This window comes from Scyliorhinus torazame, chromosome 14, assembly GCF_047496885.1.
Source record: "Scyliorhinus torazame isolate Kashiwa2021f chromosome 14, sScyTor2.1, whole genome shotgun sequence".
Classification (NCBI taxonomy): domain Eukaryota; kingdom Metazoa; phylum Chordata; class Chondrichthyes; order Carcharhiniformes; family Scyliorhinidae; genus Scyliorhinus; species Scyliorhinus torazame.
The window spans coordinates 205,207,932-205,226,940 of NC_092720.1; the positions used below are offsets into that span (position 1 = coordinate 205,207,932).

Consider the following 19,009-nt stretch of genomic DNA (forward strand, 5'->3'; position numbering starts at 1 on the left):
ACTAGGCAGGGTTACACCCTTTGAAGGATCGGGTGAGAGTGATTAAAGATGGCCCAGCCCCCACCACAATCCAGGAGTTAAGATCTTTTTTAGGACTGGTGGCGTACTACGGAAAGTTGATGCAGAACAGAGCTTCCATCCTGGACCCCTACACCAATTACTAAAAAATGGGCAAGCCTGGGAGTGGTCCGCCCGCCAAGACAGGGCTTTCAAGAAGATCAAAGCACAGCTCTCCTCAGAAAACGTGTGGTCACACTATGACCCCAAAAAAGCGTTGGTGCTCACTTTCGACGCGTCTCCATATGGCGTTGATGCAGTTCTGGCACTGATGCGCTAAGCGTCAGGAACCACAAAGACATGTGAGACTTTAACTCAGGCTTTAATATACTACATGGGAGGCTTACCCGACACAGACGACCCCAGACAGAATGGGGCCTGTCCCAGAAGAGGTTCTTATACTGAGTCCCGGGGGAGTGGCTAAGGCGGAGCTCTCCGTGGCCAGGTCGGGTTCCCTACCAGTGACCGAACCTCTGCAGAGTTACAGTACAATACACAGTATTACAGGGCCACGTTACGCACAACTATTATATACTATGTACAATGGTAGGGAGGTACAGTGGTGTATCACCACAGGCACACAGAGGGCAAAACAGACAGCAACGGCCTCTTGTGTTATCCTGGCAAACGCTGGCAGCAGCAAAACTAAAGTATGCCCAAATTGAAAAGGAAGGACTAGCTGCGATCTTCGCAGCGAAGAAATTTCACCAGTATTTGTACGGATGGAAATTCACGATAATCACAGACCACAGGCCATTGCTGGGCTTGCTGAAAGAAGACAAACCAGTGCCACCAATAGCTCCAGCCCGGATCCAACCCTGGGCCCTGCTACTGGCAGCATACCAATATGGAGCACCGGCCGGGAACCCGGGTGGCAAACGGCGACACACTAAGCATGCTGCCACTGGTACCCAGAATAGAAGAGACGGTGATGACACTACATTTCCTGGACACCCTTCCGGTGGTCGAGCAAAACGTCCATTTGTGGACACAAAGGGACCCAATTTTAGCAAAAGTAAAACGCATGGTGCTAACAGGGAAGATGGAAAGGCCGATCCAGGTGGAATTCCACCCCTACTGGAGCAGGAGAGAGCAGATTACTATGGAAGACGGGATACTGTTATGGGGAGCACGGGGAATAGTTCTTAGTCAAGGCCGTCGAGCCATACTGGCTAAACTACATCATGGGCGGCCGGAGTCTAAAAAATGAAGATGCTGGCCCGGAACTATGTCTGGTGTCCGGGCCTTGACACAGACATAGCAGCAAGTGGGTCAGACAGGCGATCAATAGAAGAGCCTCTGTTCCTGTCAATGTCATAGATAAACTTGTTTGATCATTACACATCTTTTCCATTTGTCTCTTTATCCCAGGCGAATTTCTCCGGACATCTGATATCATTGCGGTGGACCCTAATAAAAGTTACATACTCCTACACAGAAAGGAAGGATGCCCAGAATTAGGCAGAATCCTCCAGCTAAGTATGCCATCAACGACAGAAGGTGCCACCGGCAGCCCCGGTGCACCCATGGGAATGGCCAGGTAGACCATGGTCGCGACTTCATGTCGATTTTGCAGGCCCGTTTATGGGTTCAGTGTTTTTTGAGATAGTAGACTCCCATTCCAAATGGCTGATGTCTACAAAGTAAACTCGGCAAATACAACAGCAGCAATCAAAAACTTTGTGCCTCGTTTGCAACACATAGCCCAGAGGTGTCCCCTTCAGACAATGGATCGGTTTTCACCAGCCAGGAGTTCTCAAAATTCAGGAAGTCAAACGGCATTCGGCATATAAGGACGGCACCATACCACCCGGCAACAAATGGGTTGGCGGAGAGAGCAGACCCTAAAAGTCGAGTTGAAAAAACAGTTGGCAGCATCAGTAGACACCAAACTATCACGCTGGCTATTCGACTATAGGACAACTCCACAAGGGGAATAGCACCGGCAGTGCTACTCATGGGCAGACGACTCCGATTCAGGCTGAGCCTACTATTCCCAAATTTAGGTGGAAGAGTAGAGTGTAGAGTGACAAGAGACCCAATGCAGGGGCCACAACAACTCTCGCCGACAAAGGCAGTTCAACGTGGGTGAAAAGTTATGGGTCAGAAATTATGCAAATGGCCCCACATGGGTAGCAGGAACAGTCAAGGCCAGGACAGGACCTGTGTCGTACGAGATACGTGTGGGAGAACACGTCGTAAAAAAGCACCTGGACCAGGTTCGAGCCTCGGATTCTTTTCCTCCCCTGGAGGTGACTCAGACCAGCATACCGAGGACCGTTGAGAGTCCTCCCCAACAGACTATTCATGTCCTTCCGGCACTGGTGAGGAAATCGGACTTGGACATGGACACGATGGATGATGCGCAGCTGTCACCTGCCGCCGGAGGAAATGGGGGAACCGCCCCTCAGGCGCTCACATCGGAAAAGACGGGTGCCTAGCCGTTATAACCACCCCCCTACGTTGGAGGCCGAAGTGGAGGATCCGGACCCGGCACAGAAACAAAGAAAGAGACCGTGAGTCACGAGGACCACGGGGGCTCCTCGGACTTTGAGCGGGGGGGGAGAGGTGTAAAGATTTAAACCAGGCCTTTGATATTGGCCAATTAGAATACGAGTACCCTGATTAGTGGCCCAATCAGGGAACCCCTTTGTCTGTATATAACAGGGAGTGTCAGATCCTTTGCATTCATGTGCATTCAGCTTGCTGTCCACACTGGGTCGTACTGCTGTTGGTTTTGTGAATAAAAGGAATTCTGGTGAAGGGACCTCTGCCTCCGTGAACTTATTACAGAAGTCCCTCATAATTTTGTAAACCTCTATTGGGTCTGTCCTTAACCTCCTCTGCTGTGAGGGGGACAAGCTCAGGTATTCTAACCTGTGCAAGTGAAGTTTCTCATCCTTGATGTAATCTCCTGTAGACCCCGTCTGTACCAGCGACAAGGTCTTGTCATCCTTCCTGAGGTGTGGGGTGCCCAGAATTAGGCAGAATCCTCCAGCTAAGGCCGAAACAGTGATTTCTTTGAGCCCTTTGTCCAATGTCAATTTCAGTTCTGAAATGTTCAATTGAACCCCAGCCTCAACAGAGACAGAGAGAGAGAGAGAGAGAGACAGAGGGAGAGACAGAGAGATAGAGACAGAGGGAGAGACAGAGAGAGAGAGATAGAGACAGAGGGAGAGACAGAGAGAGACAGAGACAGAGGGAGAGAGAGAGACCTACATATGAAGAAATGCTTTGAGATATAAACCCTGAACAACCTCGCTCCAATTTTAAGTTAAGACCCAAGGTTCTCTCTCCCCAAAATTGAAAAGGGTCAACGTCTGTGCCAATAAGTTTGCACCTACCATAAAGAATCAGCCTTGCGAAGGTCACCAACCCATATTTCTTTCTCTGTAGGAGCATGTAACTACTATTAGGGTCCACCGCAATGATATAAGACGTCCGGAGAAATTCGCCTGGGATAAAGAGACAAATGGAAAAGATGTGTAATGGTCAAACAAGTTTATCTATGACATTGACAGGAACAGAGGCACTTCTATTGTCGCCTGTCTGACCCACTGACTCAGTCCCAGATGGGGAAAGGACAGTGTCTGACCCTCTGTCCCACCCAGTCCCAGAGGGGGAAAGGACAGTGTCGGACCCACTGTCCCACCCAGTCCCAGAGGGGGAAAGGACAGTGTCTGACCCACTGTCCCACACAGTCCCAGAGGGAGAAAGGACAGTGTCTGATCCACTGTCCCACCCAGTCCCAGAGGGGGAAACGACAGTGCCTGACCCACTGCCCCACCCAGTCCCAGAGAGGGAAAGGACAGTGTCTGACCCACTGTCCCAACCAGTCCCAGAGGGGGAAAGAACAGTGTCTGAGCCACTGTCCCACCCAGTCCCAGAGGGGGAAAGGACAGTGTCTGACCCACTGTCCCACCCAGACCCAGAGGAGGAAAGGACAGTGCCTGACCCATTGTCCCACCCAGTCCCAGAGGGGGAAAGGACAGTGTCTGACCCACTGTCCCACCCAGTCCCGGAGGTGGAAAGGAGAGTGTTTGACCCACTGTCCTATTCAGTCCCAGAGGGCCAGAGGTCAGTGTCTGACTCACTGTCCCACCCAGTCCCAGAGGGGGAAAGGATAGTGTTTGACCCATTGGGCGAAACTCTCCGGTATCGGCGCGATGTCCGCCGACTGGCCCCAAAGGTGCGGAATGCTCCGCATCTTGGGGGGCCGAGCCCCAACCTTAAGGGGCTAGGCCCGTGCCGGACGAATTTCCGCCCCGCCAGCTGGCGGAAAAGGCCTTTGGTGCCCCGCCAGCTGGCGCAGAAATGACATCTCGGGCGGCGCATGCGCGGGAGCGTTGCGGCCGCTGACGGCATCCCCGCGCATGCGCAGTGGAGGGAGTCTCTTCCGCCTCCGCCATGGTGGAGACCGTGGCGAAGGCGGAAGGAAAAGAGTGCCCCCACGGCACAGGCCTGCCCGCGGATCGGTGGGCCCCCATCGCGGGCCAGGCCACCTTGGGGGCACCCCCCGGGGCCGGATCGCCCCGCGCCCCCCTCCAGGACCCCGGAGCCCACCAGCGCCGCCTTGTCCCGCCGGTAAGGTAGGTGGTTTAATCTACGCCGGCGGGACAGGCATTTTAGCAGCGTGAGTTCGCCCCTACGGGCCGGAGAATCGCGGGGGAGGGCCCGCCAACCAGCGTGGCTTGATTCCCGCCCCCCGCCGAATCTCCGGTGCCGGAGAATTCGGCAACCGGTGGGGGCGGGATTCACGCCAGCCCCCGGCGATTCTCCGACCGGGCGGGGGGTCGGAGAATCTCGCCCATTGTCCGACCCAATCCTAGAGGGGGAAAGGATAGTGTCTGACCCACTGCCCCACCCAGTCTCAGAGGGGGAAAGGACAGTGTCTGACCCACTGTCCCACTCAGTCTCAGAGGGGGAAAGGACAGTGTCTGACCCACTGTCCCACCCAGTCCCAGAGGGGGAAAGGACAGTGTCTGACCCACTGTCCCACCCAGTCCCAGAGGGGGAAAGGACAGTGTCTGACCCACTGTCCCACCCAGTCCCAGAGGGGGAAAGGACAGTGTCTGACCCACTGTCTCACCCAGTCTCAGAGGGGGAAAGGGCAGTGTCTGACCCACTGTCCCACCCAGTCCCAGAGGGGGAAAGGACAGGGTCTGACTCACTGTCTCACACAGTCCCAGAGGGGGAAAGGACAGTGTCTGACCCATTGTCCCACCCAGTCCCAGAGGGGGAAAGGACAGTGTCTGTCCCACCCAGTCCCGAGGGGGAAAGGACAGTGTCTGACCCATTGTCCCACCCAGTCCCAGAGGGGGAAAGGACAGTTTCTTACACTAAACTATTATTTACAGCTCCAGTAGCTCCCTGCTGTGTCTTCTCCAGTTGGTGCCTTACTGGCCGACTGTATTTGTCCACAGCGAACATTGTTAAGCGCCCCCTGCCCTTTTATCGGGGAAGCTCATATTCTGCAAGTTCCAGGGGCAGGATTTTCCATCAACTGTCGCCGGAATCGGGGAACGCGATCGGACAGAGAGTGGGTTCTACACCAAAATCACGGCGGGCGCCTGTTTCACGCCATTTCCCAATTCGCCGTCACCTCGACAGTGGCGTCAATGCGTTCCACTCCGCATGTACAATAAACACCATTGGCATATCATTAGCAGGCCTGACCTGGTATCCTCTGAGGCCTCCGCAATTCTCCGCCTCCACGGGGGACTTCCCGACGGCGTGGATCACTTGTGCTTTTAAAAATTGAGAAACTTTGCGCTGCGGCTGATGAGGGAGAGAAAGGGGGTAGGACACGGAGGGGCACGACCGTCAGCTGCCGGTCCAGACACTGGCAGGGCTGGCTGGTGTGGGGGCCCCTGCCAGGGCCGGGATGGGGGGCGAGGGCACAGGGTGACCCTCCACGGGACTGGGGCAGTGTGCAGACACGGATCACCACTGCCGAGGCCTGCAAGGCAGCCATCTTGCTGCGAACCCCACCTTGTCCCCTGGTGCTGCAGGGTGAGACCAGCCATATGGGTGCCCCCACCCCATCACCCTGCAACCCAGCCCCCACCCTCTGCCATCCTCCCCTCCAACCAGCTGCCACCTGCCCGCGGGGCATCACACGGTCCACCCAAGGGCAACGTCGACAGTCGCCCCTACAGAAGGTGGCCAGATGGGGCTGCGGAACGTACTAAGGTGGGGTTCGCAGCAAGATGGCTGCCTTGCAGGCCTCGGCAGTGGTGATCCGTGTCTGCACACTGCCCCAGTCCCGTGGAGGGTCACCCTGTGCCCTCGCCCCCCATCCCGGCCCTGGCAGGGCCCCCCCCATGGGCAGCGGAAACCGACGGTACCCCTGGCAGCTCAGGCCAGAGGAGGACGGGTGCCCAGGCCAGAGGGGGAGGGGTGCCCAGGCCAGAGGGGGACGGGTGCCCAGGCCAGAGGGGTAACGAGTGCCCAGGCCAGAGGGGGAACGGGTGCCCAGGCAAGAGGGGGAACGGGTGCCCAGGCCAGAGGAGGACGGGTGCCCAGGCCAGAGGGGGATGGGTGCCCAGGCCAGAAGGGGGACGGGTGCCCAGGCCAGAGGAGGACGGGTGCCGAGGCCAGAGGGGGACGGGTGCCCGGGCCAGAGGGGGAATGGGTACTCAGGCCAGAGCTGGATGGGTGCTCAGACCAGAGGGGGACGGGTGCCCGGGCCAGACGGGGACGGGTGCCCGGGCCAGAGGGGGATGGGTGCCCAGGCCAGAGGGGGACGGGTGCTCAGGCCAGAGGCCCCCCCCCCTTGTTGGGCATCGACGGGACCAAGAGTCCAGGGATGGGGGCGGGACATTCGAGGGCAGAGTCCACAGTGCCAAGCGGGGCCATCGTGTAGCCCGGTGTACCTGATTGGCCATGAGGCTGTGCACCATGCTAACGTGTAGACCTTTCACCCCCTGCAGACACTGGATATTGGAATTCAACCAGCAATGGTGGCCTTCCTGCTGGTCGCCGCAGCCCTGGGGGATGCCCTGTGGCTGTACGAGCGGGAGCTCCTCGAGGAGGAGGAGGAAGCTGCAGCAGCGAAACAGGCCGCAGAGGAACAGGAGGCAACCACTGAGGATGGAGAGCCGGCCAACAGGTCGAGGAGGAGGAAGAGGAAGTGAGGAGGTGCCGTTGGCATGCCATTGAAGACTCCGGCTCAGCAGGGGGACAGTTCAACAATCTGCCTGATCATTGCATAGCTGCACCGCGGGGGGAATGGGGGAGGACTTCCGCTCCTGGTGGATGTCAAGGTGACGGTTGCCCTGAACATTTATGCCACCGAGTCCGTCCAGGCGCCGAGTGGGAACCTGGTTGGGATCTACCAGACCTCGGTACACAGGTGCGTCCGCGCTGTCACGGAGGTCCTATATGCCCAGGCGGATCAATATATGAACTTCGATGTGGACTGAACCTATCAGGATGCCCGGCTAGAGGGTTTGAGGTGCCCCGGGTCCAGAGGGTGATCGATGCCAGACTGCTCGACACAAACAGAAAGGGGATCCACTCGATGAACGTGCAGCTGGTGTGTGACCTTCAGATACACTTCCGCACCCGATACCCGGGCACTGTGCACGACACCTTCATCCTAGATGATTCCTGGCCTCTTTGAGGTGCCCCTGTCTGGGGGTCTGGCTCCTGGGCGTCAGGGGCTATCCGCTGTGGCCATGGGTGATGGCACCTAGACGGAGGCCACAGACCGATGGAAAGCCCATGCAACAACCAGGAGCATGACGGTCTCCTGAAGATGCGGTTCAGACTCCCGGACCGCTTTGGAGGGACCTTCCGTTGCGCTGGGAGGGTCACTCGCATCGCGCAGCAGATGCTGGGGGAGGAGGATGAAAGCCAGGCCTCGTCCAACATGGAGGATGTTGGGGGAGGGGCAAGAATGGACAGGACATAGGGCCCAGGCGGGCACGGGAGGTCGCACAACGTGCTTGTGACCATTGAGCACAAGGAGTGGACCACCTCCATCTGTGACTGCGCCACCACCTTCTAGGTCTGTACCACATCAGCCAGTGACTGCGCCACCACCCTCTCCACCGTGGGCGCGGTTGCATGCTGGCTTTTTCAGGACTCTTATGTTCCATTCAGCGATTGCCACGCATTCAAAGTGGCTTTTCTTTTATTTGTTCATGAGATGTGGACATGATGTGCCAGCCTTTATTGCCCATCCCTAATTACCCTTGAGGTGGCATTTAAGGGTCAACCACATTGCTGTGGGTCTGGAGTCACATATAGGCCAGACCAGGTAAGGTTGGCAGATTTCCTTCCCTAAAGGACATTAGTGAACCGGATGTGTTTATACGACATTTGACTTTTAATTCTTGATTTTTTTTATGAATTCATATTTCACCATCTGCCGTGGTGGGGTTTGAAACTGGGAGCCCAGAGTAGTACCACTCAGCCACCCCCTCCCTCCTTGAGGTGCACAATATTGCGTGAACCATGTCCCGGGCGGCCATCAAGAAATTGAGTTTATCGTTTTGAAAGCACAGCCTCCCTGAAGTACTTGTCACGAGTGAGAGCACTCCTTTCACAAATGAGGCGTTCTCCAGGTTCCTGAAGTCTGCAGCATATCTGCCCCATACCACCCGGCTTCGTATGGGCTAGCGGAGTCAACGGTTCAAACATTTAAAAGGGGCTTTAAGAAACAATCTTTGGGTTCGATGGCCACTAGACTGGCTTGTTTCTTGTTTCGCTACAGGAGCACTCTGCACGCAGTGACGGAGGTAGCTCTCACGGGATTCTAGATGGACCGGAGACCTCATACCCACCTTAGTATGATTTTTCGAGACATAGGAGCGAAATTGTGCCACCACCAGGAGCAGCAAAGGCATTGACCCTCTTTAAGTGAACCTTCCAGGAACTTCATAGCAGGTGACTCGCTGTTTGTTCGCAACTTCACCGAGGGCGCCCATTGGATCCCCGCCATTATCCTTCGCCAGACAGGGTCAGTCTCTTACAAGGTGCAAGCCCAGGAGAAAGCACCTTGACCATATTAGATCCTGGTGTCCACGCCTTGGAAGGTTCCACGTCCTCGGAAACTTCTTCCAAAAACCTATCTTCTGCCTGATAAAGCCACAGTAGCACTTCGTCTTCAGAGACCTCTTCTAGAACCGCAGCTGCGGCCTGCTTAGGCCTCTGCGGAACCCTATGTGAGTCCCGATGCGGAGATGACTGAGGTGGTGGACTCTGATTTGGGGATTGATGCACGATGAATGACCACTAAAGCAAGATTGTAGTCCAACTGAAGGCTTTAATAAGCTAGATGTTTCCCCCAGCAGCTCAGGTACAGAATGAAGGTTGCTGGGGCGGCACAGGCTCTTAAACCCCGCCTAGCAGGGCGGAGCTACCATACATCTTGACCAATAGGAAGCATTTGGTTTCCACCAATGGTGTTCCAGCATTACCAGGTACCTTAATACCTCTACTACCACATTCACCCCCTGTTAAAAAGGAGTCTGGCGGGGGTGGTGGCCTGATACTACAAACATGGTAACGTGGTAGAAATTATAGTTATGGAAGTACCGTAATACCTCCGTACAGCGTTTTGTAACTATTGACAATTTATGATTTAAATTTACAGTTTACAATTTAAAATGAAGCAATCAGTCGATCGGGGGCCCTGGTCGTCCTCTGTGATCGTCGGAGCTTCGGTGGTGACTCCGGTGGAGGCTCGGGCGTCCGTGACTCTGGGAGCGTGGCCTAGATCTCCGTGGCAGCTTCGACACCCCTACACGGCGCTGGTGGGGAAAACGGTTGACCTGTGAAGGGAGCACCTGCAGGGTACGTCAGTGGGTGGGGGGGCTTAGGCGGGGCCGGCAGAAGGACCGATCCTCCTGTAAGGTGCCCTGGTGGAGGGGAGGGTGGGACTGGTGGTTGGGGTATGCGTGGGGCTCCGGCGGGCGCCAGGTCTCTAGGGAGACCGTATCTTGTCAGCCGTCGGGGTACGCCACGTAGGCGTACTGGGGGTTAGCGTGGAGAAGATGGACCCTCTCGACCAACGGGTCCGACTTGTGCGCCCGCATGTGTTTTCGGAGCAGGATGGGTCCGGGTGCTGCCAGCGAGGTCCCAGAGGAGGACTTCCTGGGGAAGACAAGGAGATGTTCGTGAGGTGTCTGGTTGGTGGTGGTACAAAGCAGTGACCAGATGGAGTGGAGGGCATCCGGGAGGACTTCATGCCAGCGGGAGACTGGGAGATTCCTGGACTGTAGGACCAGTAGGACGGTCTTCCAGACCGTTCCGTTCTCCCTCTCTACCTGTCCGTTACCCTGGGGATTGTAACTGGTCGCCCTGCTCGAGGCGATGCCCTTGCTGAGCAAGAATTGACGCAGTTCGTCACTCATAAAGGAGGACCCCCTATCATTATGAATGTAAGCGGGGAACCCGAACAGTGCAAAGATGCTATGGAGGGTCTTGATGACGGTGGTTGTGGTCATGTCGGGGCAGGGGATGGCGAATGGGAACCGGGAGTGCTCGTCAATCACGTTCAAGTACGTGTTGCGGTCGGTGGAGGGGAGGGGGCCTTTGAAGTTCATGCTGAGGCGTTCAAAAGGACGGGAAGCCTTTATCAGGTGCGCTTTCTCTGGCCGGTAGAAGTGCGGTTTGCGCTCCGCGCAGATTTGGCAGTCCCTGGTGGTTGTCCTGACCTCCTCGATGGAGTAGGGCAGGTTGCGGGTCTTGATAAAATGGAAAAGGCGAGTGACCCCCGGGAGGCAGAGGTCCTCGTGGAGGGTCCACTTGTGCGGTGGCACATGTGCCGCGGGACAGGGCGTCAGGAGGCTTGTTTAGCTTCCCGGGACGATACACGATCTCGTAGTTGTAGGTGGAGAGTTCAATCCTCCACCGCAAGATCTTATCGTTTTATATCTTGCCCCGCTGTGCATTATCGAACATGAAAGCAACCGACCGTTGGTCAGTGAGGGGAGTGAATCTCCTGCCGGCCAGGTAATGCCTCCAATGTCGCACAGCTTCTACTATGGCCTGGGCCTCCTTTTCGACTGAGGAGTGGCGGATTTCGGAAGCATGGAGGGTGCGTGAGAAGAAGGCCACGGGTCTGCCCGCTTGGTTGAGGGTGGCCACCAGAGCTACGTCAGACGCATCGCTCTCGACCTGGAAGGGGAGGGACTCGTCGATGGTGTGCATCGTGGCCTTTGCAATGTCTGCTTTGATGTGGCTGAAGGCCTGGCGGGCCTCTATCGACAGGGGAAAAACTGAGGATTGGATCAGGGGACAGGCCTTGTCCGCATAGTTGGGAACTCACTGGGCGTAGTAACTGAAAAACCCTAGGCAGCGCTTCAGGGCCTTGGGGCAGTGAGGGAGGGGGAACTCCATAAGGGGGTGCATGCGTTCAGGGTCGGGGCCTATAACTCCATTTCGCACTACGTTGCCGAGGATGGCTAGGCGGTCAGTACTAAACACGCATTTACCCTTGTTGTATGTAAGATCTTTGCGGTCTGGAGGAATTTTCGGAGGTTTGTGTCGTGGTCCTGCTGGTCGTGGCCACAGATGGTGACATTATCGAGATACGGGAGTGTTGCCCGCAAACCGTACCGGTCAACCATTCGGTCCATCTCGCGCTGGAAGACCGAGACTCCGTTGGTGACACTGAAGGGAACCCTTAAGAAGTGGTAGAGCCGCGTTTCCTAGACCAGCTGGAGTTCCCGAAGGTTGAGGAACAGGAGATGACAGGACTGGGAGCGCAGATTGAGGTGGAGGAGGTGGTAAAAGGAATTGGGAACATGCAGGCAGGGAAGGCCCCGGGACCGGATGGGTTCCCGGTGGAGTTCTATAGGAAATACGTGGACCTGCTGGCCCCACTTCTGACGAGAACCTTTAATGAGGCTAGGGAAAGGGGGGCACTACCCCCGATGATGTCGGAGGCGACGATATCGCTGATCCTGAAAAGAGACAAAGACCCGCTGCAGTGCAGGTCATTCAGGCCTATTTCCCTCTTGAACGTAGATGCCAAGCTTTTGGCCAAGGTGATGGCGACGAGGATAGAGGACTGTGTCCCTGGGGTGGTGCATGATGATCAAACGGGGTTTGTTAAAGGGAGGCAATTGAATGCTAATATACGGAGGCTGCTGGGGGTGATGATGATGCCCCCACCGGAGGGGGAGGCGGAGATCGTGGTGGCGATGGATGCAGAGAAAGCATTTGATGGAGTGGAGTGGAACTACTTGTGGGAAGTACTGAGGAGATTTGGATTTGGAGAGGGGTTCATTAGATGGGTTCAGCTCCTGTACAGGGCCCCGGTGGCAAGTGTGATTACAAATAGGCAACGATCTGACCACTTCCGACTATATAGGGGTACAAGACAGGGGTGCCCCCTGTCCCCGTTACTGTTTGCGTTGGCAATTGAGCCACTGGCCATAGCGCTGAGGGGCTCAAGGAAGTGGAGGGGGGTACTTAGAGGAGGAAAAGAGCATCGGGTGTCATTATACGCGGATGATTTGTTGTTGTATGTCGCGGACCCAGTGGAGGGGATGCCTGAGATAATGCAGACACTCAGGGAGTTTGGAGAATTTTCAGGATAGAAATTGAATATGGGGAAGAGTGAACTGTTTGTGATGCACCCCGGGGAGCAGGGCAGGGGAATAGACAATTTACCGTTGAGGAGGGTAACAAGGGATTTCCGGTATTTAGGGATCCAGGTGGCCAGGAACTGGGGAACCTTGCATAAGCTTAACTTGGCACGACTGGTAGAGCAGATGGAAGAGGACTTTAGGAGGTGGGACATGGTGCCCCTGCCATTGGCGGGCAGGGTGCAGGCGGTTAAAATGGTGGTCCTTCCGAGGTTTCTTTTTGTGTTTCAGTGCCTCCCCATACTGATTACAAAGACCTTTTTTAAGAAGGTGGACAAGAGCATCATGAGCTTTGTGTGGGCTGGAAAGACCCCAAGAGTGAAGAGGGGGTTCCTGCAGCGCAGCAGGGACAGAGGGGGACTGGCACTGCCGAATCTAAGTGATTATTATTGGGCCGCCAACGTGTCAATGATATGTAAGTGGATGAGGGAAGGGGAAGGAGCGGCATGGAAAAGACTGGAGATGGCGTCCTGTAGGGGAACTAGCCTAAAAGCACTGGCGACGGCGCTGTTACCGTTCTCCCCGAAAAAATACACCACAAACCCAGTGGTGGTGGCAACTCTGAAAATTTGGGGGCAGTGGACACGACATAAGGGAGTGACGGGTGCCTCAGTGTGGTCCCCGATAAGGAACAACCATAGGTTTGTCCCGGGAAGGATAGATGGGGGATTTAAATCTTGGCAGCGAGCAGGAATTGCGAAATTGAAGGACTTGTTCTTAGACGGGACGTTCGCGAGTCTGGGAGCACTGACAGAAAAATATGGGTTGCCACCTGGGAATGCATTTCGCTATATGCAAGTGAGGGCATTTGTGAGGGAATTTCCGCTGCTCCCGGCTCAAGAGATCCAGGACAGAGTGATTTTGGGGGCATGGGTGGGTGATGGTAGGGTGTCAGATATATATAGGGAAATGAGAGATGAGGGAGACGATGGTAGAGGAGCTGAAGGGAAAATGGGAGGAGGAGCTGGGGGAAGAGATTGAGGAGGGGCTGTGGGCAGATGCCCTAAGTAGGGTAAACTCTTCGTCCTCGTGTGCCAGGCTCAGCCTGATACAATTCAAGGTTCTACACAGGGCGCATATGACGGGAGCAAGGCTGAGTAGATTTTTTGGAGTGGAAGATAGGTGCGGGAGATGCGCGGGAAGCCCGGCGAACCACACCCACATGTTTTGGTCATGTCCGGTATTGCATGGGTTCTGGGTGGGTGTGGCAAAAGTGATTTCAAAGGTGGTGGGGGTCCAGGTCGAACCAGGCTGTGGGTTGGCTATATTTGGGGTTGCAGATGAGCCGGGAGTGCAGGAGGCGAGAGAGGCCGATGTTTTGGCCTTTGCGTCCCTAGTAGCCCGGCGAAGGATTCTACTTATGTGGAAAGAAGCTAAACCCCCGGGCATGGAGGCCTGGATAAACGACATGGCAGGGTTTATAAAATTTGAGCGGATAAAGTACGCACTAAGAGGTTCGGCTCAAGGGTTCACCAGGCGGTGGCAACCGTTCCTCGACTATCTCGCAGAGCGATAAGGGAAAATAGGAAAGGTAGCAGCAGCAACTCAGGGGGGAGGGGGGGGAGGGGGGCGGGGGGGGGGGAGGACTCATTTGGGTCCTCAGGGGTTTTATGTGTGTGTTTATATATTAGTTATTTATATTAGATGTTACCGAAGTTACTATTTTAGTTACTATTTTTGTTGTTTCTTATTTTGTTGTTGGCAGTTGCCGTTAGTTAGCATATTATTTATTTAAAAAACGATCAATGTATATATTATAAAGCTGTAAAATGGGAAATTTTTGTTTGATCGAAAAACTTTAATAAAATATATTTTTTAAAAAAGAAAAGAAGTGGTAGAGCCGCCCATCTGCCTCGAAGGCAGTGTATTTGCGGTCACTAGTGCGGATGGGGAGCTGGTGGTAGGTGGACTTAAGAACCACCGTGGAGAAGACCTTGTAATGCGCGATCCTGCTTACCAGGTCGGATATGCGGGGGAGAAGGTACGCGTCCAGCTACGTAAACCTGTTGATGGTCTGACTGTAGTCGATGACCATCCTATGTTTCTCCCCGGTCTTTACCACCACAACTTGAGCTCTCCAGGGGCTGTTGCTAGCTTCAATGACTCCTTCCCTCAGTAGCCTTTGGACCTCTGACCTAAGAAAGATCCAGTCGGTTCGCAAACAGGGAAGGCGGCTCGACCTTAAGGGTCGCGAGGCCGCAGACAGTGAGAGGGGGTATAGTGCCGCCGAATTTGAAGGTTAGACTTTGGAGGTTACACTGGAAGTCTAAACCTAGGAGTGTGGCCGCGTAGAGGTGAGGAAGGACGTATAGACGGAACTTTTTGAACTCCCTTCCCTGGACTGTAAGGTTTGCTACACAAAACCCCTTTATCTCTGCCGAGTGGGAACCGGAGGCCAGGGAGATTTTTTGATTAACGGGTTGGACGAGGAGAGAACAGCGCCTTACCGTGTCGGGGTGTATGAAGCTCTCCGTGCTCCCAGAGTCGATTAAGCAGGACGTCTCGTGCCCGTTGATAAATACAGTCGTTGTAGCAGTTGAGAGTGTTCGAGGCTGTTCCGGGTGCGGCGATGACCAGCTAAGTTGCACGTTTCGGCAGCTCCCGGTGGAACGGACTTTTGGGCTCTTGATAGGAGCCCCAACGGCAATTTTAACGGCTAAAAACACCGTGCGGTAAACCAGAAGGGAATTCCCCCTGGACACGGATGGAAAAAGGAGAGGAAAGTGGCCGGATTGCAGCGGATCCTTTGGAACAGCGGCAAGAAAGGCAAGCAAAAACCAAGATGGCGTCGGAAGGTGGCAGTTTCACATGGGGCCCTGAACAACAAGAGTTCTTGAAATGCTGCGTGGAAGAGATAAAAAAGGAAATGAAGAAAGAGCTGTTGGCCCCGATACTACAGGCGATCGAAGGGCTAAAGGAGGAACAAAAGACCCAGGAGCGGGAGCTTCGGGTCGTGAAGGCGAAGGCAGCCGAGAATGAGGACGATATACAGGGCCTGGTGGTGAAGACGGAGATACAGGAGGCACATCAGAAACGATGTGTGGAGAGGCTGGAGGCACTGGAGAACAACGCAAGGAGGAACAACCTGAGGATTCTTGGTCTTCCTGAAGGTGTGGAGGGTGCGGACGTCGGGGCATATGTGAGCACGATGCTGCACTCGTTAATGGGAGCGGAGGCCCCGGCGGGTCCGTTGGAGGTGGAGGGAGCATACCGAGTTATGGCGCGAGGACCGAGAGCAGGAGAAACTCCCAGAGCCATAGTGGTGAGATTCCTCCGTTTTAAGGATAGAGAAATGGTCCTTAGATGGGCGAAGAAAACTCGGAGCAGTAAATGGGAGAACGCGGTGATCCGCGTTTATCAAGACTGGAGTGCGGAGGTGGCGAGAAGGAGGGCGAGCTTTAATCGGGCCAAGGCGGTGCTTCACAAAAAGAAGATAAAATTTGGAATGCTGCAACCGGCAAGACTGTGGGTCACATATCAAGGGAGGCACCACTACTTTGAGACGGCGGATGAAGCGTGGACTTTTATTGTAGAAGAAAAACTGGAATGAGTGGATTATTAAAAAGAACGTTTGGACAAAGTGGTGGGGCGAATGTGGGGGGCGAAGAGGGGTTTTATGTTCTAATCCTGCGGTGTGGTAACTTTTCTCTCTCCCACAGGGGGTGATGGGGGGAGGTGGGGAGGGAGAGGAGATGGGGCGTTGGCCATGGGGGGCGGGGCCAAGGGAGAAGCGCGGGCTTGGCTCCCGCGCTATGATAACTATGGCGGGAATAGAGAAGCAGGAAGGAGGGGGCGTCGCACGGTGCGAGCCGCGGTCACGGGGGGAAGCCGAGGTCAGCCAGAGTTTGCTGACTTCTGGGAGCAACATGGGGGGAGTAATTACGCTAGCGGGGGGTCTAGCGGGGGGGGGGTGGGAGGGGGGAATTACTGGGTTGCTGCTGCTGGGGAAAGGGGGGAGCGGGTACGGGAGAGGATGGGCGGGGGGGCACCGCCTGGGGGAGATACAGCTGCGTGGGAACTGGGTGAAAAGCTGGAAAAAGATGATGGCTAATCGGCAAGGGGGGGGGGTGGGAAGCCCCCCAACTCGGCTGATCACGTGGAATGTGAGAGGGCTGAACGGGCCGATAAAGAGGGCACGGGTACTCGCACACCTTAAGAAACCTAAAGCAGATGTGGTTATGTTACAGGAAACGCACCTGAAACTGATAGACCAGGTTAGGCTGCGCAAAGGATGGGTGGGGCAGGTGTTCCATTTGGGGCTAGATGCGAAAAACAAGGGGGTGGCTATATTAGTGGGGAAGCGGGTAATGTTCGAGGCAAAGACTATAGTGGCGGATAACGGGGGCAGATACGTGATGGTGAGTGGCAAACTACAAGGAGAGACGGTGATTTTGGTAAACGTGTATGCCCCGAACTGGGATGATGCCAATTTTATGAGGCGGATGCTAGGACGCATTCCGGACCTAGAGACGGGAAAGCTGATAATGGGGGGAGACTTTAACACGGTGTTGGAACCAGGGCTGGATAGGTCGAAGTCCAGGACTGGAAGGAGGCCGGCAGCAGCCAAGGTGCTTAAAGATTTTATGGAGCAGATGGGAGGTGTAGACCCGTGGAGATTCAGTAGACCTAGGAGTAAGGAGTTCTCGTTTTTCTCCTATGTTCATAAAGTCTACTCGCGCATAGACTTTTTTGTGCTGGGTAGGGCATTGATCCCGAAGGTGAGGGGAACGGAGTATACGGCTATAGCCATTTCGGATCACGCCCCACACTGGGTGGATTTGGAGATAGGGGAGGAAACAGGAGGGCGCCCACCCTGGAGAATGGACATGGGACTAATGGCGGATGAGGGGGTGTGTCTAAGGGTGAGGGGATGTATTGAAAAGTACTTGGAACTCAATGACAATGGGGAGGTCCAGGTGGGAGTGGTCTGGGAGGCGTTGAAGGCGGTGGTTAGGGGGGGAGCTGATATCAATAAGGGCACATAAAGGGAAGCAGGAGAGTAAGGAACGGGAGCGGTTGCTGCAAGAACTTTTGAGGGTGGACAGACAATATGCGGAAGCACCGGAGGAGGGATTGTACAGGGAATGGCAAAGGCTGCATGTGGAATTTGACTTGCTGACTACAGGCACTGCAGAGGCACAATGGAGGAAGGCACAGGGTGTACAGTATGAATATGGGGAGAAGGCGAGCAGGTTGCTGGCACACCAATTGAGGAAAAGGGGAGCAGCGAGGGAAATAGGGGGAGTGAGGGACGAGGAAGGAGAGACGGAGCGGGGAGCGGAGAGAGTGAATGAAGTGTTTAAGACATTTTATAAAAAATTATATGAAGCTCAACCCCCGGATGGGAGGGAGAGAATGATGGACTTTTTGGATCGGCTGGAAATTCCCAAGGTGAAAGAGCAGGAAAGGGTGGGACTGGGAGCACAGATCGAGGTAGAAGAAGTGGTGAAAGGTATTAGGAGCATGCAGACGGGAAAGGCCCCGGGACCGGACGGATTCCCAGTCGAATTCTATAGAAAATATTTGGACTTGCTCGCCCCGGTACTGACGAGGACCTTTAATGAGGCAAAGGAAAGGGGACAACTGCCCCCGACTATGTCTGAAGCAACGATATCGCTTCTCTTAAAGAAGGAAAAGGACCCGCTACAATGCGGGTCCTACAGACCAATTTCCCTCCTAAATGTGGATGCCAAGGTCCTGGCCAAGGTAATGGCAATGAGAATAGAGGAATGTGTCCCGGGGGTGGTCCACGAGGACCAAACTGGGTTTGTGAAGGGGAGACAGCTGAACACGAATATACGGAGGTTGTTAGGGGTAATGATGATGGCCCCAGCAGAGGGAGAAACAGAGATAGTAGTGGCGATGGATGCCGAGAAAGCATTTGATAGAGTGGAATGGGATTATTTGTGTGAGGTGTTGAGGAGATTTGGTTTTGGAGAGGGGTATGTTAGATGGGTGCAGCTATTGTATAGGGCCCCAGTGGCAAGCGTGGTCACGAATGGACGGGGATCGGCATATTTTCGGCTCCATAGAGGGACAAGGCAGGGATGCCCTCTGTCCCCATTATTGTTTGCACTGGCGATTGAGCCCCTGGCGATAGCGTTGAGGGGTTCCAAGAAGTGGAGGGGAGTACTTAGGGGAGGAGAAGAACACCGGGTATCTTTGTATGCGGACGATTTGCTACTATATGTGGCGGATCCGGCGGAGGGGATGCCAGAAATAATGCGGATACTTGGGGAGTTTGGGGATTTTTCAGGGTATAAATTGAACATGGGGAAGAGTGAGTTGTTTGTGGTGCATTCAGGGGAGCAGAGTAGAGAAATAGAGGACCTACCGTTGAGGAAGGTAAC

At 54.9% G+C, this 19,009-nt stretch overlaps 1 protein-coding gene across 1 annotated transcript in view; it reads right to left on the bottom strand.

Moving 5' to 3' along the window:
- LOC140390375 (apolipoprotein M-like) overlaps positions 1-19,009 on the bottom strand; it is a 99,309-nt gene that overhangs the window by 9,387 nt on the left and 70,913 nt on the right. Inside the window, exon 4 of the mRNA XM_072475485.1 lies at positions 3,402-3,512. Coding sequence (XP_072331586.1) covers positions 3,402-3,512 — 111 coding nt within the window. The remainder of the gene's footprint in view (positions 1-3,401; positions 3,513-19,009) is intronic.